This window comes from Typopeltis vanoorti, chromosome 2 (genome assembly GCF_054136105.1).
Source record: "Typopeltis vanoorti isolate ZY-2024b chromosome 2, IOZ_Tvanoo_1.0, whole genome shotgun sequence".
Lineage (NCBI taxonomy): Eukaryota > Metazoa > Arthropoda > Arachnida > Uropygi > Thelyphonidae > Typopeltis > Typopeltis vanoorti.
Genome location: NC_143550.1, coordinates 24,912,186 through 24,937,896, shown reverse-complemented (window position 1 = coordinate 24,937,896; position 25,711 = coordinate 24,912,186). Strand labels below are relative to the sequence as shown.

The 25,711-nt window shown below is 34.7% G+C and overlaps 1 protein-coding gene across 5 annotated transcripts in view; it reads left to right on the top strand.

The window, feature by feature from the left end:
* Positions 1–25,711, top strand: part of DCP1 (decapping mRNA 1) — a 174,653-nt gene that overhangs the window by 97,782 nt on the left and 51,160 nt on the right. For all 5 annotated transcript variants that reach the window (XM_090410674.1, XM_090410666.1, XM_090410659.1 and 2 more), the window contains one exon: positions 9,163–9,316. In XM_090410674.1, coding sequence (XP_090266800.1) covers positions 9,163–9,316 — 154 coding nt within the window. The remainder of the gene's footprint in view (positions 1–9,162; positions 9,317–25,711) is intronic.

The following is a 25,711-nucleotide window of genomic DNA, read 5'->3' as shown; positions in this document are numbered from 1 at the left end:
CCTCACTCTCCAACACATTGACATTATAGGCAGTCAATGTCTCCTCTCTATTCACCATTGTTCCACTTAAAGACACTTTAGATCTTATTCAGACTGAAGTTTCTCCTGATATTTCTGGCTTGTTTAAGTTCACTATTGAAATCTATTTTCTTTGTCAAGGAAAATTCTACAAATAAATAAAGAGGACAGGCATGGCCTCTCCACTCCCCCCCCCCCCCAAAAAAATATATATATCGGAAGAGAAAGCTTTATACTCTGCCTCCATGCTGTTTGGGTAGGCTTTGTTGATAATGTATACTCTGTTTGGCTGCATGCTCTCAGCATATTTTTAACACAAATAAACAATCAACATCCCAGGTTCCAGTTCACATTAGAAAAAGAAAACTGTAACAGTCTCCTTTTACTAGACACTTTAATTACATACCAGCTTCCACCAAAAATCAACCACAGTCCTGAACCTGCCAGGTGTTAATCAGGTCCCTTGTAGTTGTAAAGTATCCTACTATGGCCAAACAGGTAGGACAAATCTTCTGCCTTCTATCCTAACCTTGACAAATTTGGTTGCATGACACTGTCCCTAATTTGGGAAACTCATCCTCTGTCCTTCAGCCCAACAGCCAAGGATGCAGAATTTAGTCCACAAGGGGGGCATTTATTTAGGACTTTAGGCCTACTCTCAGTTGACATGCTTCATCTTCATTACTTAATGTAGTGCCTTCATGCATGTATCTAATATATTTTTTTCCTGGCGATGGCAATTTGACTCTGACAAAATATTGGAAGTGTTATATTTATTTTAGTTAATATTAGTGTACATGGTAAAATATCAAACTAACTGAATTTTTTCAGTTAGTTTGATATTTTTAGCATTTTCCAAACTAATTCAAGCTATTTAAGCAAAAGTTATTAGTTGATTACAGCAATATATAGAGCTTTGTTATGTTAATTAGTATGGCCTACCTTAATAAGTTCCTGACTCCCTGGAGGTCTCTAATAATAATTATTATTATTAAGCTGTTGTATTATCCGGACAAACACCATGTCCATGCTCTTTTTGTATCCCTCTTGAAGAAGGAAATTGTCACTTTCAAGTATTTATTTAGTGCAAATGTTGTCCCCTTGGGATTTTGAAATCAGAAGCTATACCATCTAATTGATGACTCTTGCCTACTGTGACATTGAATTTCCCTCATAACCACTAATTGAGCGTGATTGCCTTCATTTATCAAAATGTCTACTTTGCTGTACAACTCGGTATCACTGTAAGAGCTTGTTGATGCATAGACCACTCTGTTGTCTATGTATCAAAAAGTGATAATGGCAGGAGCTTAAGCTCCTGCCATTATCAATGTGCTCTGGGTCATTAGGACATGCAAACCACCTAACACCTCACATAACTAATGTGTGACATGGTGCTAGTGCATGGGGAGGACTATAGTATAATATTAATTTTGTTATATAATCTCATGCATATGTGCTGTAAAAGCATCAATGTGTGAAGCATTGAAAATTGCCATTGAATATTAACATGTTTGTGTCAGGCATGGACAAAATCAGTGCTGTGTAGAGAAAAAAAAAATCTTGGTTTCAGTATATAGTAAGTAACCAATAATTAGAGAAATTCTATATTTATAAGATGTATATGATTGGCATGTTGAAGGAGAAAAGAATAGACATAAATAGAAATAGATCTGTTACATATAAATCCAATAAATCTATTGACTTTTTTTTTCTTTCTTGATGAGTTTTGGATGTCGTAGCCTTTGGGAAATACTTCATGGCTTTTCCAGAGGTGGGGGGGGGGGGGTAGAAGTAAAAGGGAAATAATTTCACTGTTGGACAATACTGACACTAATATGTTTTAATAAGGCCTAACAGAAAGCAAGGAGAATGTTGGATGCGAGTTCATTGGAGCAGTCGTCCATAGAAGTATCTGTAGAAAGGCATGAAACTGAAACAGTACTGTGATTAATGGTTAAAGTGAGTCATTGGGAAAGGAGTCATCTGACTTGCTCTCCTCTGGACACATCAAGAATTTTTAGGGAGGTTTTAGGTGCACCATAAACATGCAATCCTACATCAGAGTTGCATTTTTCATAAGCGAACTGTTGGTCATTGTGTAATTGTAATTATTAAAGAAGACTCTGTTCATTGTGAGTATATTATTTTGGCCACTAACTTAATTTTAGAATAAGATTACACTGGGTTTCTTCATGGACCAATGAATTTAATGATAAATTATGTCAATAAATTTCACTACTAACTGGACTGTTTGGCTTCTTCAGGGCATACAAAATGGTAAAGACAACTCAAAGTCCCTAGTACATAGAACGAATGTATAAAATATAACATAAATTAAAAAGACACGTACCATCATGCATGGAGTGTATGTTTCATTAGGTATTGTGTGTTCACGCTCTGTAGTTTGCAACAAAATTAAATTCTGGCAAGCTTAGTGATCTTATTAGGGTTTTCCATATGTCAGGCAGGATCATTCCTTGATTTCTGTTTAGGCTGCTTTCAGAATGGAGAACCACTATGGCTTCTTTGAAATAGCAACACTGGAAATCTTCTAGATAAAGTATGGAACTTTTGTCCCATTCAATGGTGCTGCTTGTGTTGAAGTTCATGGCTAATCCAGAACTATATATTCTGTTGTTTTTAACATTCCTGACATGTTCCTTTTTTCTTATTTCAAGACTTTTTGATGTCTATGTAGTTAAACCCACAAGAGCAAGGGATGTTGTATACTCCAGCGTATTTGAAGAAGGCATTGCTGTCTTTTGGTGACCTTAATATTTTTTGGATTGTCTTGATACTCTAATTTCAAAAGGTTTGAAGAGTGTTGCAATCTTTTTTGACACTGTTCCTGCGTAAGGGATGGCAATTGAGGATTTATATCGAGTCTTGGCAGATTGTTGTTGTGTGGGTTTGCTATGAAGTATCTTTTTAATTAAATTTCTTGGATAGCCATTGTTTGCCAGAGTCTGTGATATGAGTTAATTCATCCTGGAGGTCTTTTTCTTCTGATATTATGCTGGTGGCTCTATTTTTGAGCATGTGTATGATGCTAAGATTTTGAGAAATGTGGTGAGTAGACGAGAAGTGAAAATAACGTCCAGTATAGGTTGGTTTACAATAGACTTTAAGGTTGATATGCCCATATGTCCATTTTTTGATTAGGGTATCTAAAAATGGTAGTTGTCTATCCTTCTCCAGTTCCAAGGTGAATTTGATTTTCTGATGGAAAGAATTAATCTTTTTTAGAAAGTCAAAAAGCGCTGTTTTACTGTTTCACCAAATTATAAAAATATTATCAACATACCTCCACTATACTAATGGCTTAGGGTCTAATTGGGAAAGGATGTCATTTTCTAGTTTCTCTTGAATAGATCTGTGCACGTAGGAGATATGGGACTGCCCATAGCCAAGCCAATTAGCTGTTCGTATATAGTGTCATTCCATTTAAAGAAGTTAGATTTGAGGCAATGACTGAAGAGGTTAGCAGTATCTTGAGGATACAGATTGTGTAAAATGTTTAACCTCTACCAGGATGTTGGTGAATAAAGATACCTCGTCTAGGCTAGCAAGAATATCTGTTTCAAAAATAGACATGTTTTTCAATTTAGCAATGAGGTGCTTTGAATTCTTTATGTATGTATCAGAGTTTTGAATATGATCCTTTAGGAGACGGGTAAGATGTGTAGACAATAGGTAGGTTGGAGAATTTCTTCCATCCACTATGGGACGTAGAGGGACTCAACTTTTGTGAACTTTAGGAGAACTGTATAATCGCGGTGTCACTGGGTGCAACGACTTCAATCTCCGTTGTAGATCTGTAGACCAACTGTTCATATTTTATAATAAATTATTGTGACCTCGTGGTTTTTCCATGTAGGGTCTGAATCTAATATCCGACAGGTTGATGTATCTGAGAGTAACTCTGTAATCTTAGCTGTGTAGTCTTTGGTGTTAAGGATAACCATCGAGTTTCCTTTCTGCCTTTAAAATGATTTGTTTGTCCTTCAAGTTGAAGAGAGCTCTCTTTTCTGAAGGTGTTATATTTTGGTTTGTGGTCTTGACGACGAAAGGATAACAGCGCTCTTTAATCTAAGAGCATTGGCTATTGTTTCAGACAAAGACGAGAGTACTGTCTATATGTTGCAAATATCAACCTTTGGAATATGGTTAGGTGCGATAGCAAATTTAAATCCTTTTTTGACTAAAGAAAGACTAAATGAATATATTTCAATGTCCCTGACGCTATTATGTGATAGAATACAAAATATCAGATACGAACTTAGCAAAATAGATCTAACAGGCTTCTGACTTTATGAAGACATTTCGAACAACATAGAAACAGACTTATGGACACTTCTAGATAACATGGTACATAACAGTTTCAACAAGGCTTTTCTTATCAGCAAAAAAAGTGAAATTAAAAAATTTAATACATTACATGAAAGAAGTCATAACTCTAATCCCAGCCTGCCTGAGGACAAATTAATCATTAACCTCTCTGATCATTCCTTAACACAACCGGAAGTCAGCATACTTAAAAAATGATTTAATTTTGCTATCACACCTAACCATATTCTAAAGGTTGATATTATTTGCAACATAGAGACAGCACTCTCGTCTTTGTCTGAAACAATAGCCAATGATCTTAGATTAAAGAGTGCTGTTATCCATTCGTCGTCAAGACCACTAAACCAAAATATAACACCTTCAGAAAAGAGCTCTCTCCAACTTGAAGGACAAACAAATCATCATTTTAAAGGCAGACAAAGGAAACTCGACGGTTGTCCTTAACACCAAAGACTACACAGCTAAGATCACAGAGTTACTCTCAGATACATCAACTTATCGGATATTAGATTCAGACCCTACATGGAAAAACCATGAGGGCACAAATAATTTATTACGAAATATGAACAGTTGGTCTACAGATCTACAATGGAGATTGAAGTCGTTGCACCCAGTGACACTGCTATTATACGGTTCTCCTAAAGTTCACAAAAGTGGAGTCCCTCTATGTCCCATAGTGGATGGAAGAAATTCTCCAACCTACCTATTGTCTAAACATCTTGCCTGTCTCTTAAAGGATCATATTCGAAACTCTGATACTTACATAAAGAATTCAAAGCACTTCATTGCTAAATTGAAAAACATGTCTATTTTCGAAACAGATATTCTTGCCAGCCTGGACATGGTATCTTTATTCACCAACATCCTGATATCCAAGAAATTTAATTAAAAAGATACTTCATAGCAATCCCACACAACAACAATCTGCCAAGACTCAATATAAATCCTCATTTGCCATCCCTTGTCCAGGAACAGTGTCAAAAAAGATTGCAACACTCTTCAAACCTTTTGAAATTAGAGTAACTTTCAAGGCAATCTGAAACATATTAAGGTCACCAACAGCAATGCCTTCTTCAAATATGCTGGAGTAAACAACATCCCTTGCTCTTGTGGGTTAAACTACGTTGGTCAGACATCAAGAAGTCTTGAAATAAGATAAAAGGAAAACATCAGGGATGTTAAAAACAGCAGAATAGATAGTTCCGGATTAGCCATGCACTTCAATATGTATTGAAGTGCAAAAAGTTTCATGCCTTATCTAGAAATAGATTTCTGGTGTTGCAATTTCTAAGAAGCCACAATGGTTCTCCATTCTGAAAGCAGCCTAAACAGAAATGAAGGAATGATCCTGCCTGACATATGGAAAACTGTAATAAGATCACTATGCTTGCCAGAATTTAATTTCGCTGCAAAGTACAGAGTGTGCATATAATTTATTATATGTTATGCGTTTATTCTATGTACTAGCGATTTCGAGTTGTCTTTACTGTTTTGTTATGCCCTGAAATAGACAAACAGCCCAGTTGGTGAAACTTATAGGCATAATTTATCATTAAATTCATTGGTCCATAAAAAAAAAAAAAAAAAAAAAAACGGTGTAATCTTATTCTAATATTAAAGAAGAGTTTAAAAGTCTATAGTTATTCAGTTGACTGGGTTGTATTTTTCATATGTGAAAAATACAACTGTGTAATTGTAATTATTGGAGAGATCCTAAAAGGTTACAGTTATGTATCATGACAATATTCTGTGACATTGCCTTACAACAGTGCTTCCCAAACTTCTGGATGTTAGGGCCCTCTTTGCAAAAATTAAAATATTTCACCCACCCCCTCGAAAAAAAATCGTAATAGAGATATATTATTATTATATTTATTGTATTTATATTCAATACAAAACATACACAGCGAATATTGCAAAAATCAAATGCATATATTACATTTTTTGCCTCTTACCGTTTGGTTCTGAAGACGCAGGCTGTTTTCTGGTAAAATATGAAATACTGTCTTTTTTTTTTTTTTTTTTTGTCTTTCTGCTTCTTTTGATTGTTCGCGGGAATTTTTTTTTATTTTTTAACGTAGAATAGATCAAATAATATCACCACTTACCGATACTGGCACACCACAGACTGATAACATGAAATTAGTGAATATTACCTGAATAAGGGAATCCCTGGACCAGGAACATTTTTCTCTTTTGTGACTTTTCTCCTTTTAAGGTAATTAAGCCTAACGCAAAACAGACAGCAAAGGCAGGTTATTAAAATGTGCATATGATTGGTGCGGTATTAACAAAAGATCGCGCAACCGAAAGATAAAAGCATAGCTGACAATTGAGTTGAAATGCAAACTCTCTTCAACCGAATTCCATATGTGAAACTGCCATAACATTCATTATATATATATATTACTTAGTTTTAACACTTTTACGAATTTTAACACGTCTGGTTGAATTTTATTGCTGCCTTGGGAAATCGAACTCACACACATCTAATTAATAACAATAGTTTTTAGTTAGATACTGTGTTTGCCCATGTAACATATGGTTTTGTTTCAGTCTATACAGCATAGTTTCTGTATAAGGGGACATGTGATTCATTAATTAGTGTATTTTTATCCCAGTTGTCTCTAATTGCACTATTTGTTGTGAAATATATTACACAGACTCCTCATACCTTATTCACTGGCATAATAAAAGTACTTGTTTTTATTACCTCTGCAGTATAGTGGCTGTTAGGGAGGGCATGTTGTTTACCACTGCAAGCGAGTTACTATCTCCCCACATCAACTTGTTTAAGCTTTTTTCATGTGTGAAGTATATGTGAAACTTTTATTGGTAACAGAAAACTAGCTCGGATGACAGTGATAATATAAAACGAGTTTTGATATGTATATAAAGTCAATATCAACAGTCCCTGATTATGAACGCATGATGAAAGGGACAGGAAGATTTGGAGCTTCCCTGGAGAGCATTCTAAGTAAATACAATTAACCACTGCTTTGAAATGAAACATGAATAAGCAATATTTACTAATATTCATTAAACGCCGAAATACGCAGGAAGCAAAGTTTGTGAACCAACACCAATGTGTGAATTTTTCCATTAAAATATAAGAAATAATAAATAATAAAAGCTAAATACGTTTCTTTTAAAATAAAAAAAAAATCTACTTAGTCTTAAAACATTTTAAATTTGTTTTCATTATTTCATGGCCCCCCAAGGGGGATGTGGCCCACAGTTTGGGAAGCGCTGCCTTACAACATGTGAATTGTAGTGGGAAATTTATTGGTCTGGAGTACAAAATGTAGTATTAAAAATTTTTATTGGAATAAAGAATCACTCAAATGATGTGAAATCCGAACGTTAAAAATTATATTATGGTTATTTATAATTTTTTGTACAATAACTGAGATTTTGTGTAAACAGTTTCAAGGTTCAGCTCATACTTAATTAAGGTAATCTTATATTTTGATAAATTGCTAATATTGACACAGCAATATTAGCAATTTATTTTTCATGTTGATGAATGTACTTCTTTAGTATCAGAAACAAATAAATTGCTGCTTTTATTTATGGCTTTGGATAGCTTGAATACAATTGTAAAATGAGATCATAGGCTGCAAGACCTATAGCAAATAAACATTTGTAGACTGAGATCAATTGCAAAGTAATTGGTTGATATTCCTCTTAAAGAACTGGAGGTTGTAGTCTTGAGAAAATACTTCATGGAGAATCTGTGACACAGAGCTGAGTTAGATGGAATGAAGATGATTGCAAGTAGCTGATTTGGGTGAGTCAGTAATTCAACTGTAAAATGATGTTGAGCAACTGTTGCTCATGTTTCCTTAGGTTTAAAAGAAATGGAGTGGGAAGCATAATAGGCTAGTATTACTGAATGGCACCTATGGAAATATCTGTAGAAGAGATACAATGTGGAAACCCTGAGAAAGTGGCTGAAGAGAGGAGTTTACCAACGAAACACCTCTTCTAAGCAAGAATTTTTAGAGATTTAGGTGTGCCACCCTAAATGCAAGAGCAGTATTCCAAGGTTGTGTGGATTTGAGATTTGTACAGAGTAACTGGTTAGATGAAGAGTAGTATTTTATGCAAAAAAAGATGCCAAGTTTTCTGCAGCCTTAGGATGATGTAAAATGATGGGATTATATAAGGAAAGAGTAAGAGTCAGTCTGAGAAGAGGGATATGATCTTGACTTTTGAGTGGTCTCAAAAAATCAGGGGCAGGAGCAGAACTAGGTTGTTGTTGTTTTTTTAAAGGACAACACCTTGTTTTGGAAACACTGAGGGTCTAGGTTGTTATTGTCCCATTGCAAGATGGTGTGGAGAATGCTGTCATCAACAAAACTGTGAATAGGATTTTAGGTCAGTGGGAGTATGTCATTTATGTATATGAGGAAGAGATGACTGAATAAAATAACAGAGCACTTGCATTAATAGAAAAATCTGAAGAGTGAATATCTTCCATTAAGCAAATTCCATTATGCAAATAACCTTAGTCTATCTAATGAAATGTGCATTTTCATAATTGATATGTAAAGATAATTGCTAAATAAAACTTTCATTAAAAATGATCATGTACATTTTACTTATTTCTTTGTATACTTAGTTTGCTGTTCCTATTCCAAAAACATTATCACACTATGAAGTAAAAAATATTAGTAATTTTTTTTTTTTTTTTACTTTTCATTGTTTTTCTTTTTTTGAGCTTTGGACTAGTGTAATAATTTAACATATTTGTCAAGTTATTTATCAGACATTTTTCTCATTTTTGTATAGCCTGGAAATCATCCACAGCCTTCCACTCTTCCACTTCTGTCACCTATGGCTTTTACATTTTCTTCTAATATCAGTAATGGTCATCACTCACCACAATTAGGCAGCTCTCCCCAATCTAATATTCTTCCACCAGAAAACAATAAATCTACGTCAGGTAAGTTCTATCAGTATTCTAATAAAATGAAAATAATTTACAAGCTATATTCAGTGCAATGAGTTGCATAACATCCAACCTTCAACTATGGCATGAGTCTGCTTTTGATCTTGAGTATAGCTGTTATCTCAGGATGCCCAGTTTTAAACTTGGCCACCCATCTGGCAACTGTTGGATATGCTGGGGCACAGTCCCCCTAAAGTCTATACACAGTTTTGTGAATCTTCATTGCTGACTTTTCTTGCAGAACGAAAAACTTATGACTGCCTGCACCTCTGTGTCTTTGAATTTCTGAAAAAGCCCTGGCATGTCTTATATATCCTAAAAGAAAAAGAACAAATTATTACAAATTGATGAAACATGGGAGTTAAAGGGTTTAAGATATGTTCTTTCTTTTGTTTATATCAGTTGCTTTAATATCATTTTTGTTCTAGGTGTTTATCAGAACTTTTCAGCCCCTTCCTCATAGAGCAGCTAACTCATGCTTATCAAGATTTGGAGTAGGATGTGAGTCATGTGAAGTATCACTATTGCAGCCAAAGCAATACATGTAATATGAGCTTGGCTCCTTTATCCCTTCTTCCAAATATAGAATAACTTTTGTGTTATTCTCATAGCATGACTTCTTTTCTTTTATTTTCAAATACACACACACAACAGGGTTTTCTTTTTGGGATAGTATACCAGCACCTCTATAAACAATGACATATGAATGCAGTACATTTAGAAATTTGTAATATTCAGTAATTTCTTTATATGCTTACCTAGTATTCAGATAATTAATAGTTATTTAATGAAATTGCATTTTTTTTATGCATATTGTTAAGATATTTGCTATAACTATTTTTGGAATGACCACTAATAAACATAGCTTGTCTTCCATGATTGAAAATACAGAGTTTGTTTTATGAAAATGGGAATGGCACAAACTCAGTTCCTATTTTCTATGTTAAGTAGAAAATAAGAACTGAAGAAAAGAGAAAGTTGGAAGTGAGAAAAGGAATGTGGTTTGGGAGAATCGTTAAGAATTCCTTTAAAAGTAAATACATGGATTTTCAAGAACATAGCAGCTGCTGTTTTCTGTTACATCTGGGAATCCTCGTATAATTCACATTGCTCAAGAATTGTTTTGGAAAACATGTCATTTTTGAAGTTCATGGATTAAAGATTAACTTCATTTGCCTCTACAGATAACTTACAAATATTAGAAAAGACTTGACCCATTATTTTATGAAATTTTAATAAGATTACTGTAAAAGCAATTGGAGATGATAAAGGTGATATGAAAACTGAACATATTCTAAATGTGTGAAGTAATTACTTTGAAGGATTATTAAATGAAACAAGAAGTGACACAATGGTGGTAGAAAATATTCAAGAGAAATGGAATAAGGTATATATATCAATACTTTAGAAGAAACAGCTATCAAAAACCTGAAATGTGGAAAAGCAGCTGGTGAAGATGATATCTGACCAAAAATGCTTCACTATGGAGATATTTAGGCTGCAATGCATAATTTAGAACAAATTCCATTTGATTGAGATAGAGCTCTTATAGATCTCATTTATTAAAAAAAAAAAAAAAAAAAAAAAAAAGGAAAATAAAACTTAATGAGAGAATTATAGAGGAATTTTCCTACTGAGTGTTCTGGGTAAGATTTATGAGCATACTTGAAAGGAAGGGAAATTTGGATAAGAGCGAGTTGGGTTTCAGCCCAGTAGAAATGATCAAGGTCAAATTTTCACCATAAGGCAAATAGTTGAGGAATCGCAAGAATAACAAGGAATCATATTTTAAGTTTTGGATATCTGAAAAAGGCATGTGACAAGGTGCTAACAGAGAAGCTTTTTAAAATGATATAATTATATAGTGTAAATGGAATATTATGTCATGTAATACATAGCCTGTATTTGAGTTGTAAGGTAACAGTTAGAATTGAAGGAGGTGCAGGAAGATGATTTGATATAAACTCAGATGTGGGACAAAAATGCATACTGACTCCACCTCACGTTATCAAATTCGGAGATGTTATCTCAGCCTGTTACTTTATGCAGATGATGTTATGCCCATAGTAAATATGGTGCATTTCTGCAGAATTCCTTAAATTTATGAAAATGAGCAATACAAAGACAGTGAACATAAGCAGGAATATTGAAAACATCAGCTTTATCTGGAATGTGGAACTATAGAAAAGTAAAATGATTCAGCTACTTAGGCACTGAAGATGGCAAATTAGATATTGACAAAGCTGGTATGGTAGTGAGTCACTTCAATAAATTTATATGGAATAAGAGAGAGAGATTAATCACAACACTAAAGTAGCGATATAGAATACGGTGTTTAATTTTAAGTTATGAATCTAATTTGCCATCTTCAGTGCCTAAAACAAGATGAATCATTTTGCTTATTCTATAGTTCTCCATATCATAACACTTACTTATGGAAACCATAGATAACAGTTCTGAGAAAAATTACAGGAGTGAACAGTTGGTGTCAGTGACAGAATCATATTAAAAATGAAGATATTACATGAGCAAAATATAAAATCTGATAGTATTGCAGTCTTGGCTAATAACATACTAATTCGGAGGAAGATTGTCGATACAAAGTTAAAAATAATCAAAACTTTCATGTAGAACTAACATAGCATCCCTCGCATATGATGATATATACACACTCTGATAATTAAATGCCTGGAGACCTGTTAAGTTAAAAAGAGAGGAAAATTGATTTTCTAAAAGACTGCTGCTTTAAAAACATTTCTGATAGAGAGAGAGAGAGAAACATTTTGTAGATTTTGTAAAAAAAACAAAAAAATGTAGTCTTTTCATAATCTTTTAGAAAATCAATTTTCCTCTCTTTTTAACTAAACAGGTCTTCAGGCATTTAATTATCAAAGTGTATGTATATCATCATAGGCAAGGGATACTCTATTAGTTTTTCATGAAAGTTACAACTGTTTCAATTCTGCCCTGATTAAGTCATCTGTTTAAATCCTTTTACTGATTGTGTCCATTCCATGACATAATCAGTAAAAGGATTTAAACAGATGACTTAATCAGGCAGAACTGAAACAGTTGTCACAACAAAATTTAAAGAGGTACATAAAAACTTGATGATATTCCTGATATCTTGAATAATTATTTCAAAAAATTATTAAATGAAATAATCAGTGATAGAACAACAACATAAAATATCTAGGAGGAATGTGTTGAGGAGTATACATACTAATACATTAGGTATAAAAACTTCCTTACCAGAAACCCAAAACATGTAAATTCAGATGTGGTATATATTATATTCTAAGTGATCAGATATCAAGGTTATAAAACACATAAACAGTTGTCATACTGTTTATGTGTTTTATAACCTTGATATCTGATCACTTTAAATAATACTTTATTTACAGATATTTCAAATTAATGCTTCAACACTTTTCTTAAATAAATGCTTGTATTTTAAAGTGATAACAATGAAGTAAATGGGCCAGAAGATTTTGTTTTATATCTACACCATGCTGTGCTAAGCAAGCCGTTTCAGGTTTATTATTAGTGATGTGAGACAGATGCTCCTGTATTATTTTTTCCACAGAATGACAGGTTTTTATCCAAAATAAAAACAATTACAATCACATGAAACTCTTGGTAAACACCTGGAAGGGTAATAGGCCAACTTCTTTGGAAGAAGGTAGCCAAGATTTCTTTGACTGGAAAGAATGTCTGTATTAACTTATTTCTTTAAGATTCATGAAACAGATTCAGAAATGCCTGAAGTTTTATGGATTTGGAATTCTGTACTGTTTCTTATAGCTGATGAGGATTGGAACAAACAACAGCACAGAGTTTAGTAGATTCTTTATAACCTATCATTTGAGAAGGATGATGGTGAGCTAAATTATGTATTATGTATCATCCAGTGAAGATTGGTTTACAATATGTGGTAGTAGTAAATTCACCAAAAGGAGAATGTGAACGCAAACTGTCAAATTGGTCAGTTTATCCTCTTTTTCAACTTCCATGATGAATTTTATTTGAGGATTTAAACTATTTATGCTTTTTATGAAAAGGCCCATTGGAGTTCCTTCTGTTTGTTTGAGGAGTTTATTTTTGTAACTGGAGTAGCCAGAGTGAATTACAAAGTCAGGCAGTTTTACTTTGTAGCCTTGAAGGGAATTGGGCATTCTGTGAGAAAAGAATACAGGAGCATCAGTCTTATATTGCTTATAATAAACTGAGAAGTCTGACTTAGCACAGCATGGTGTAGATATCCAACATAAAATCTTCTAGTCAAGAACCTGATTATTTCCTCTTGAGATTACTGTTTCTTGAAATACAAATGTTTAAGGACAGTGCTGAAGCCTTAATACAATGTCTGAACTTAAATCAGAACAATTGTATGTATATATTTGCCATTCTCATTATCTCATTCTCTTAGTCATCACTAGTTTTTTTCTTATATTTATTTTATTTTGTAATACCATAATCATATCTCAATGTTGTCACAAGTACATGCTGTTAATGTAGTTTTAAATAATCTACTGTTATCTTCTACCTTGTATAACCTTTCCTATGCTGAAGATGGCTTGTTAGTTCCAAGCCAGAAAATTTGTAAATAAAGTGTTACTTAACATTTCTTATGTTTGCATGTCAAAAATATTTATTAATATGACATAAGTGCCTCTGAAAATACACTCAAAAAACACATAAGGTATAATGGTTCTACACTAGTGAAATACCATTCATATGTAGGATCATGCTTCTTCGTTATATAAGCTGGAAAGTCAGATTCCACATAACTAGCATACTTGTAAGAAGCTAACGAAAATTATGGAAAAGAAACTTTTTGAAGAACAAACTGGACTTGGGCTAAATAGAAGTTGTTATGCAAGATTTTTATTTTAAGACAGGTAGTTGAAAAATCATGGAAATATGACAACAATTATAAGTTTGGTAGATCTGCAAAAGGCATCTGACAAGGTACCAAAAGAAAAGCTACTCAGAATGTTACAATTATGTGGTGTAAATGGAATATTGTACAGAGCAATATACTATCCTAGTACTCGTAAGTCAGCTCTTAGAATTGAGATATATACAGGAAGATTGTTCAACATAAAATTCATTTGTAAGGCAAGGATGCATGCTGTTCCCACTATTATTCATTATGTGAATCGCATTATAAAGGCAATTGGCATTAGTATCAGAATTGGAAATATTCAACTCATCTGTTTACTTTATGGAGTTTGATTGTGGAAAAGACTTGTATAAGATGGATGACCTGCAATTGAATGGATTTGTCATCAGGAGTCTGGAAAAATTATTAACTGGGTTTAGATCCTAATGCAGAGAAAGTCAGGGAAATTAGATCATCATGGTATGAACAGTTAGAATGTAAGTTCGGCTATGATATGTAATTGTGACAATGATATGAATGTCATCGAGCATGGTTATGAATCTGGTGAAGGGATGGAAATGTACATTGTGTATTCAGACTTTGAGTGTGCCTATGGATGGAAAAGAGAAACAAACTAAACTGTAGATATGAGTGTATGAAAGTCAGAATGTAACTTTTGATATTTATACAAAAATGCCAGAAGCATCAGAAAGAGAGGGGTAGAGTTAGTTGCCTTGGTGAATATATTGTGGCCTAAGATTATTGGCATTAGTGACACCTGGCTATAGTCTGATATGTAGTAATTGGAATAGAGTGTGAAGGGTGGTACGGTATTTCTAGGAAGTCCAAAAGAGATAGAGAGAAGGGAGGATGCTAACTAATGATATCAGATGATTTATGTCTAGTTATGGGTAGAAATTTGCAAAAACAATAACAGTAATAATATCCCATGCAGACAGTAAGCTTACGGCTATCTGGTGTGAAACAGGGAGTAACAGGGTGAAATATATGGTGGGTTGTTTCTACAGACCTGGTGGTTTGGCTGCTAGCAGTGATGAAATATGAGGGTGTGCTGGAAAGTTGTGATAATCACGAAGGATTTGAAGTAGAACCATATTTATCAAAACTTGTTCACTTAAACTATCCAAACATTGATTGGGTAGAAGAGAAATCTCATAAGAATAAAGGACAATTTATTGAACTGTTGTGAGGCAACTTTCTCAAGAATCATGTGATAGAAAGAACTTAGGTTGAAGAGAATTAGATTTGATTAGGGCTGGATTAAGACCCATAGAGGCCCTAAGCACTTAAAAGATTTTGGTGCCCCATATATATGTAATTCAAAATATAAACAATAATAAACCATAAAATAAATTTTTATTTTTCAAAATGAAACAAAACTTATAGTAAGATGGAAAATAATGTTTATTTTTGTATACTTCAGCTTTATTTAGATTTGAAAAGTTTTCTCCTACTTTTTTTAATTGCAAAGTCTTTGATCAGATCCTCAAAATTAATCTTACGTAACACATCTGCTTCTATACTTAGTAGAGATAAGGCATTCAACCTTATTATTATAATGATATTAAAAATCCCATCAGAACAACTATGCCTTGTTGCATAGTTGTTCTGATGGGATTTTTAATATACTTCAACTGAGAAAATGAACGCTCAGCTGAGCAATTTGTGACCATTAATGTTAAAAATATACAAAAGGCAATGTCTATATTTGGAAAGGCACACTCAATATTGTCTTCTACAATTATTTTATGAAGTTCAGCATGACTGAATCTTGTTTTTACATTTTTTGTTGCACTGAACTTATGACGCACATGTGAGTGAAACTGCTGAACTCAGCTGAGAAATTAGTGTTCAATTCCTCTGGGTAAACATCAATCAGTTTTTGACAACACTGAAGTAGCATTATGTGGCACATCACTTAGAAAAGAAAATCTCTCTGATATTTCTTTGTATATCTCTCCTCTTCTTCTTCTCATCTCAGTTTCAAGTTTGTCAACAATTGTGTAAAAGGTGGTGATACGAAATTCATCTCTGGCATTCAGATATACTTCTGGAGCATCTCTGTCATTGGGTACCTTCTTTCTGATACGTTTGCAAGTTTGAGCTGCCTTGTAATCAACATCTGGTAGCACTTCCTTTGTAGCTGCTTCATATCTTTCAAATTCATTTCGTGAAGTACACAATTGGTCAGCCATGATCCATGCTCCTAAATTTTTAGGAGCAAACAGTTTACAAACAAACAATAAACTGATCCTGTTGATGGTGAATACAATAACCACTCTCTCTTGTATTCCTCACCATTGACTTTTGTCCCAACAAAAAGTTTCTACGAACAGTATCTTACTGGTTTGTCACTATTGAAATGTCGGTAAGACTTGTCAAATGGCCCATTGTTGGTGTTGACAGTCACTGGGTCCACAAGCAGTCCAATAAGCCACAACCCTGGATCTTTTGCTATATTTACTTCATCTTTTGCAGACTGAATCATTTCACCACCATCACCATTGGCCCACTAAACTTTCATTTTTAGCAATTATTTCAACCTCAGAATGTTTTCTAAAGCAACTTGCATCACCATTTGCAGTAGAGATATCAAGAGAATTTACAGACAAAGTGAGGTCAGTAGTGAGACGTGTTAGATGAACCTGCTTGTGGCACCTTGATGATTCCGACATCATCATTTTGATTTTGAAGTGATCAAAGTGGTATTTGTGTCCACTTCTGATGATGGAGATTGGCTCTGATCAGGAATTGGTATATAATGTTGTGGAACTTGTGTGAAGAAATCAGTCAGCTTTGCAGTCTTGGAATCTAATTCCAAAGTCTCCTCTTGTTTCTTTTTTAATAGTTTTCGCTTTTGTGCACCACTTAACACATTTCATCTTGGTTCTTGGGATCTGTTAAATACAGAAATAAAAAGATTATTTTGTTGAATATTAGGTGGCAATCAACACAGTTACACATATCACAGGCAAAATCATACGAACAATTTAATTTTCGGCTTGCAGCTGAATCTTGTGCTTTAATTAACTCTTATTTTACCGGAGTCGCATTTCTGCGACAGCTAGGCCTTTTACCGGAGGCGCGTTTCTGAGACAACCACGTGATTTGTTTTATATTTGCTTCTGGAGCCTTTTATAAGACATGATTTATTAAAACAAGACCTAAAAAATAAAATCGTTACGTTAATTATAAAAAATTACCTCATTTGACGCAATGGTAGTGTCAGAAAGCGTCGTGAGCGATAATACGGTGTAAACGACCTGTCATGCATGTGGTTAGAATTTTATTGGGCCTTCTACACATCATTATTTATTGAAACAAAGTAGGTAACAGTAAGAAAAGATAAAAACAATGAAAAACTAATTAAAAGTTAATTTAAATTAAATTCGTCATCTAACTAAAGCAGCAATTCTGTGGTGTCCCCCTTTCCATGATGCCCTAAGAACGTGCTTATTTTGCTTAATGGTTAATCCAGCCCTGGATTTGATCATAGTATCAAAAGGTGTCTCAATTAAGAATGTGTTTTGTTTGTAACCAATTGATGACAGCGATCATGCTATACTGTCCTAAGAAGTAGCTAACTATATGGATGTTCCAATTATGACGAGCTCAGGAAAATACTATCTTTGGTTTCATGATATCAATTATTGAATGGGAAGGATATCAGCCATGAATTGTAAGTTTGAAAAGATCTAAAATGAGGCATTATCTGAATGTGTCCCTTTAGTGAGAGAAATTATGAAATATATAAAATGCAGGCCAGAAAAATATTGTCTGTGAAAGCTAACTTGAAGTATGATGAGAAATTGGCTGTGCAGGCTAAAAGCGACTAAGAAGAACATTATCACCATGCCACAAGTAGTGCAAGGGGTGGGGGGTTGAATGTGAGAGAATAACTTGAATGCAGACCCTTGTGTCAAACGGATGAGATGAGAGTGTTCATATAACGAGTGATTGCTTCTCTGAGATCTATCAACCAGGTGTATGTAATATCGTGTACATGAGAATGAGGTTCAAGGGCTGTTACATTACCTGGATATCGATTCACCAGATGGGATATCAAAGTAATGGTTAGCCGAATAGTCCTTGACATGTTTGCATAATTTAAGTCTCAGCTCAGGAAAGATCCCATGGGAATGGAAAGAATATATAGTTCCAGTGTACAAAGGTGCTTCAAAAACCTGTGTCTAATTACCGACATATCACCTATCAGTATCACTGGAGTTGTGGTGAATATTTTAAAGAAATTGGTAAGAACTCGCGTACAGAAATGAGTTTACTAAAGGGAGGGCATGTTTTAGCCGTTTTGTTCATATTTTGTTATTATTATTATAATCTGAGATCTCCATGTGGAGTCAAGGACTCATCGAGAGAAGCTATAAATCTCCGAAACCAGCTGTCATATCTTCCCTTAAATGCGTTCACACTAGATGCACTCACTACCCCTAAAGGCAAACTATTCTACTCACTGTTCTGTGAAAGCAGAACCTAACTCTTACCCTTTTCTTGACTGCGAACAAACTTAATTTCGATGGATGCCCCTATGTTCTTCTCCTCCTCCCCCTCCCCCCTTCCATATAATAAAAATGTTCAAGACAGTGTCCTATAACACCCATTCAGAAGTTTATAGACTTCTATCATATCACTCCTCTTTCTCCAGTTAACCAGAGTCTGAATCCACATACTGGCATCTGTCCTCATAATCTAAATCCCATAATTTGTAACTCTTCTTTGCACCCTTTTCATGGCTTCTTTATCCCCTTGGAACCTGAGAGACCAAATCTGAGCACAATAATTCAAGTGTGGTCTTATCAAAGCTTTATAAAGAGACAAAATGACTTCCTTACATGTCAAGGCTTGCTTTAACATCACAATTATCCTCTGAGTTGTATTTGCAACTTTTGCTATGCGACCTTTGAACTTCAAATTCCTATCCACCGTTACGCCTAGCCTCTCAGTTTCTTGTACCATAACCCTGCTAGTATAATATGCTGCTGGAAATCTCATCATGCCAAAGTACATAACTTTACACTTACAAATATTAAATTGACAGCCATTTTCATTTGCCCAAATTTCCAGTCTATTCAAATCATTTTGTAAGTGCTGGATATCAGAAGCATCCCTGATTGCCTCAGCCATAACATTATTTATAATAATGTAATGGCTGAGTTAGATAAAGAGGAATGGATACACTATGATACTATTGGACTTTTTTAAAGAATATGATAGGATACCACATAAACTGGAGAATATGGAATTGGAATATAAAATATTGACTTGGATAAGTGGATGGCTGACAGATAGGTAGGTGGTATATGGAAAGTATGAATCTACCAGATTTAAGGTGCCCAGTAATATGTACCCCAGCTCTTAGACTATTGCCATTCAATCTATACATTAATGATATTTGGAAGTGCCTGACACAAGATGTCCGATTGTTTGCTGATGATGTAAAGATAGGGCAATCAGAAATGCTACTGATATACAGCACTTAAAGAATGACTTGAATACCTGGAAATGTGGACAAATGAGAATGGTTGTGAATTTAATATTAATAAGTGAAAAGTGATAACTTTTCACTTATTAACATTGAATAATATTCCCATATAATGAGATTTCAAATGGTTAAGAGTCTTGGAGTTACGGTGATTAGGAAATTGAAGTTGAAATGTCACATTGCAAAAATTGTAAATGCAACTCAGAGGATAATTATGATGTTGACATGAACATTAACATGAAAGGATAAGAAAGTCATTTTGCCTCTATATACAAGTTCTTGATATGACTGCATCTTGACTACTGTGTACAGATTTGGTCTCTGGGTTCAGAGGGAATAAAGAAGCTGTGGAAAGGGTACAAAGAAGAGTAACAAAGATGATATTATGATGTGGTATGTGAACTGCAGTCACTGGAAAACAAGAGAAAGAGTAGTGATATAATAGAAATCTGTAGATTTCGGATAGGGTGTTATAGGTTATCAACTGATGACAATTTTTGTTATACATGATAGATAGAGGACAAGTAGCATCCATGGAAGTTAAGTTTGTGTGCAGTTAAGAAAAGGGTAACAGCTTGATTTTGCTCTCATAGAGCTGTGATTGAGTTGAACAGTTTGCCTGTTGAAGTCCATCCATCCATCAGTGGCTTTAACATGCACTTAAGTGCCCATAGCCTTCCAAGTATCCTTGGACTCCCCAACCATAATACGAGGATAAGGTAGTTACCCCTATGCCTCTAATTATTCTTGTATGTAAATTGCATGTGTTATAGTGTCTGTTTTGACGGACGAAAAACCTGAGTGTCCAGGAGAAAAAACCCTCTACTTCTGTATGAGACTGGCTAACTCACCTTTAGTCAAAAGAGACCAGATAAAGGTTCCTCACTGGCAGGAATCGAACCCAGGTTTTTCCAACCAAAGGGCTTTGTCTATACTGACTGAGCTACGGAGGCTCTCGAAGTAGTGAGTGCATTTAGTGTGAATGACTTTAAGAGAAAGTATGAGAATTGGTATGGGTGATTAATGTTATACTCTTAAATTAATCTATTACTACAAGTCATCTAAATAAGTTGGATGCATACTGTAATAAATTTAGCATAAAAGGCAGGAAAATGTGAAAATAGGCAAGAACATGGAAAACATCAGTTGTATATTTTAATACGCAAGCTAAAAACAAGTAAAATATTTATGCTATTTAGGAACAATTTTGAAAATGGGATGAAATGGCCAATTGTGAAATAACTTTGTTGGTCATAATATTTTGACTGGACTGTGTATATACGAACAGTACCAACATTGTCAATCAGTTTTTAAACTTTAAAATTATTATATTTAAATTTTTAACATTACACTAATGAAAACAATTCTTCAGTGTGTACATACCATACTTTGGTATTGACATCCAGTATCACATTTCCTCACCATATTTAGCCATACTTTCATTCTTATGAGGAGTGTTGTGGGCTACAGGATTGACTATGGATGAAAGAGAAATCAGTTTGTTTAGACATTTAGAAAACTGTCCACATATGCCAAAGCCAAGAAAAAAAAGGGGGGGAAAGGAGAGATTATCAAAATACATACTGAACTGAAGTGCTTACAAGATGTACAAAATTAATCCAAAATTGAAATCAATCTGGGAAGGCCAGTAAAGAGATGAAAAAAACTATGAAGCTGAAGCATTGTCTGCCTCTAAACAGAAGATTTCCAGAGTCTGGGTGTCGGTTAGAAGCCAGATTGGAAATATAATGTAATTTTGAACCAACCTTAACAAATGAAAGGAAAGAAAGTTGAATGGAACTATTGCAGTTAAATATCCACTAAAATTTAGAATGAAATAGAACTTTGCAGAAAGGAAACAAATTTCCTGTGTTCAATGATGCTTAATACTATTAAGCTCACCACAAGAGGGTGAAAGATAGCACAAGTGGTGAATATCGGTGCTGAAAGATAAGTTCTTTTTGGAAGTTTTTAGTGGCAATTAAGTCATTCTTTTTGCATCATATTTATGAGTGCTTGATTAACTGTAAGGGTAGTGTGCTTAATTTCTTTATTTTTAAAGGTATAATATTTGTTTTATTGTACACTGTATTGTGCATCATGCCACTGATGTGCGAAACAATGGTGGGCAATTTTAACATGCATAATTAAGTTCACTGCAGCATGGGAAATGTATGGTTTTCACAGAGCAGAAGATTTTTGGAGGGAGAATGTAATTGTGGGACGTGTTTGTCAAAATTGTTTTGTGAGCGAATGTCATAAATGTGAAGAGTGCAAATAGAGTGGTTGCAGTGAGTTGAAAGATGAAATGCTTGATAATGCGATTGGTGTAGTTAATGTTGCAAACAGTATGAGTGACTACAAATAATGCAGTAGAAAAATTATCAGATAGTAATGGAAAAGATAGTGCACTTACATAGAGTTCTTCACAGAACAAAACGTAAGATTTGATGTTTGGAAAATACTTGGTGGATGGTATGACAAGAAGCAAAATAAAGGGGAGAGAAAGCAGAGTATGAAAGAACGAACATGTGAAAATAAGGATTGAATTTTGTATGATGATTCATTGATATGAGGAGTTCTTGAGGGAGAGTGTGATGAAATCGTGTTTTTCTGGAGCTAAGATCAAGGATGTCAATGATGCTGTAAGGATGCAGAGAGTTAAGGTGAAAGAGATGCTTATTTTGGCAGGTACAGATGATTTAGTAAGCAACAAGTGTGGTATGTGAGAAGACATAAAGAGTTGCTTGTGTAACTCTTTATGTTAAAGTTGTAAGTCTGTTGCCACAGTATGATAGAGGCAAGCTGAAACAGAGAGCTATGATTGCAAATGAGTCAGGATGCAGATTGTGCAAGAGGAATGGTGTGGAGTTAGTGGACTTATGAAATGAGTTTGATGGAAGAAAGAATTTGAGGTGGATGGCTTGCATCTAAACAGATTTGGTGTCATGAGTCTTGAGAAAGTGTTGTTCAGTGAGAGTTTGGAAGTACAAAGCTAGGGAAATTATAATGTTTAGTAGGGATGCAGGTGAGTGTGAATCCAGGCAACCTAGAGGCTAATAAGTGGAAGAGTGATCACATGATGCAAAATGTAGCATTCCATGTTAACTTTAGTTGGCTAAGTAACACAAGGTGTAAGCAAGGTTGTGGGATGAAGGGATTATTGCAGTTTATGTATATTAATGCCAGAAGTAGTCAAAATAAGGTTTAGAAGTTATAGACATTAATGAGATGTGGTTCACGAAGGATGATATGGTCATAGGAATAGAATGCAAGGGAATAGTGATAGTGTCTTCAGAGAGGGCAAAAGGAACAGGACAGGGAGTAGGGATTTTGCAAATGATAATAATGGAATTAAAGCCAAAAAGTACATGGGGGGGGTTCAGAGGGAATCCCTTCCCCCTGGGATAAATTGTTTGACTGCTGTTATAATACAGGAATAATGTGCACTTGCAAATTAGCATAATAAGTACAGGTCAAGTAATTATTATGATGACATAGATTGGAAGGAGGAATAGTCACAGGCAGAGAAAGAAATGGAATTTATACAGCTGCTGAGATAGTTACATGAGGCAACATGTAATGGAGGGGACACGAGGTTCAAGAGTGCTGGATCTGAACTTAACATTAGCCAATCTAGCTGCACTGCCTCTACTTGGAAAAAGATCATGTAGTCTTGACTTGGGTGATTGTCACATGTGGAATTGCAAAGCAGGTGAGTGTGACAAGCTGAGAAGACAGCTTTCAGCAGAGCAATGGCAGAAGAATTTGGAGGGGAGAGATGTTGATGCATGGGAGGTGGTCAAGGTGTGTTTGAAGAAAGTGGTATTTGAATGTAGACCTAGAGTCAGAAGGATAAATCGGGTAGGAGTTAGATGAATGAATAGTTGAAGAAAAAGTGATTAGTATGCCCATAAGCAGTAAAAGAAGAAATGACTATGGAATGATGACTTAAAAAAGTTCTAGTAGTTGAGAGGTAACAGGACCAAATCAAATAGCTGAATTACCGAGCGAGCATTTTGCAGGGGTGTACCATCTAGGTGGTGACACTGCAATGACGGATGTGACATAGGAGAATAGAGATTGGCAAAATGGAGGTGCCTAAAATATTGCAGAACCTTAATACGAACCCAGCCATGGGATTAGATGGCATATCAGCCCAGGTATTACAAGAATGTGTGAGGGAATTGTCATCTCCTCTGACCAAACCATTTAATTTAAGCCTCAGTAGAGACAAAGGTGCCATTGGAGTTGAAAGAGAGCAAAATTATCACATTGCATAAAGGAGTCTCCCAAGACAGAAGTAGCAAATTATATGTCAGTCAGCATTTCAGGAGTGGCAGTTGAGGTATTGGTGAAAGACAATTCAGGACTAGGTGGATAGAAATATGATACTCTATAAGGGACAACATGGTTTTGTGAAGGGTAGGGTTTGCTTTTTTTTTTTTTAATAATCAAGTGACAGTGGAGTTGGATGAGGGAAATGGCTATCAGTGATATTGCTTAGACTTTGCAAAAGCATTTCACAAGATTCTACGTAGAACTCTAGTACGTAAAGTGGAGCAAATGGGGATGCATATAAATTGGGTGATTTGATTAGTGGGTGGATATTAAAGAGTGATTTATGATGGAGATGAATCCAAGTAACCAGTGGTGTACCACATGACTCAGTACTTCGTCCTCTGTTGTTTAATTTGTATATCAGCAATATAGGAAATGATTTGACAGGAAATTATTCAGTTGTTTGTTTATGATGCTGAACTGGGAAGAGCAGTGGAAATGAAGGTGATGCAGAAATCCTGCTTAAACAGACTAGCAGTATGGGCATAGGTAAATGGCTGTGTTTAATGTGGCCAAGTGTAAAGTATTGTACTTTTGAAAGATATCAGAAGCGGTGTACTATATTGCAGGAAACTGATGAGGCCATGAACTGGTGGTGGGATTGTGGATAGGGAGCTGAAGTTTAAAGGGCATATTGCAAAGATAATGTAACCAAAACAGCACATCAGATTATGTGGTTGTTGAAGAGCATGCAAGCAAGCAGAGATAGAGAGAAAGGTTATTGTTCCCCTATATAAAGCCACTCCTGGATTCTGCAGCAATGTAGTTGGGGAGAGGATCCAGAGGCAAGTGACAAAGATTGCAGCAGGTCTGTGGAGTACTCCCTATGAGAATAAATTGACAGTCTGTAGGCTTTAAAATGAGCTGATAAACGAAAAAGAGAAGACCTGATAGAAACATTTAATTTATTATTGGGGGTTTTATAGGAGGGACACTGAAGACTTTTAGTACATAACAAGAAGGGAGAGAACAAGGGTGTTAACCATATTCTTGGACTCCATGGAAATACTTGTATAATAATAATTATCTTTTGGGAAGAATGTAGACAGAAATGTATTATATTCTTCCATATGGTATCCAGCTAACTGCTATGGGTTTGACTCCTACCATTACTATGCTTTTTGCTTGGAAGATAAGCAATTGGAGGAATGGGTTGCCAAAGGCAGTTGTGCATGCTTCATCAGTGAATGAGTTTAAGGAGAAGTATGATAGATATTGTGTGAATAAATGGATCTCACCCGATGATTCTTTGAACTCTGTGTAAATACCTGTATAATAATTATTATTATCATTGCTGTGTTTGAGCCATTCATACTTCTGAAATTGTTCATACAGCATAGCTATAGATGGAATCCATAGAGTTTGAGAATGAATGCAGTCAAGAAGGGGATGAAAGCTTGGAGACAAATAATTACATCAATAAATTTTTATAATTATTGATTTAATTAAATAATTACATCAATAAACGTCTTTTAGCATTTTTGATGTAATTATTTATCGATGTAAACTATAAATACAGTACATTATTTTTATTTTACATTGATTTTTTTTTTTTTTTTTTAATAATCTTTAATTCTTGGGGGAAAAAAGTATTCAGAATTAATAGTTTTAGCACAATTTCATATATAAAAAAATTGACCGA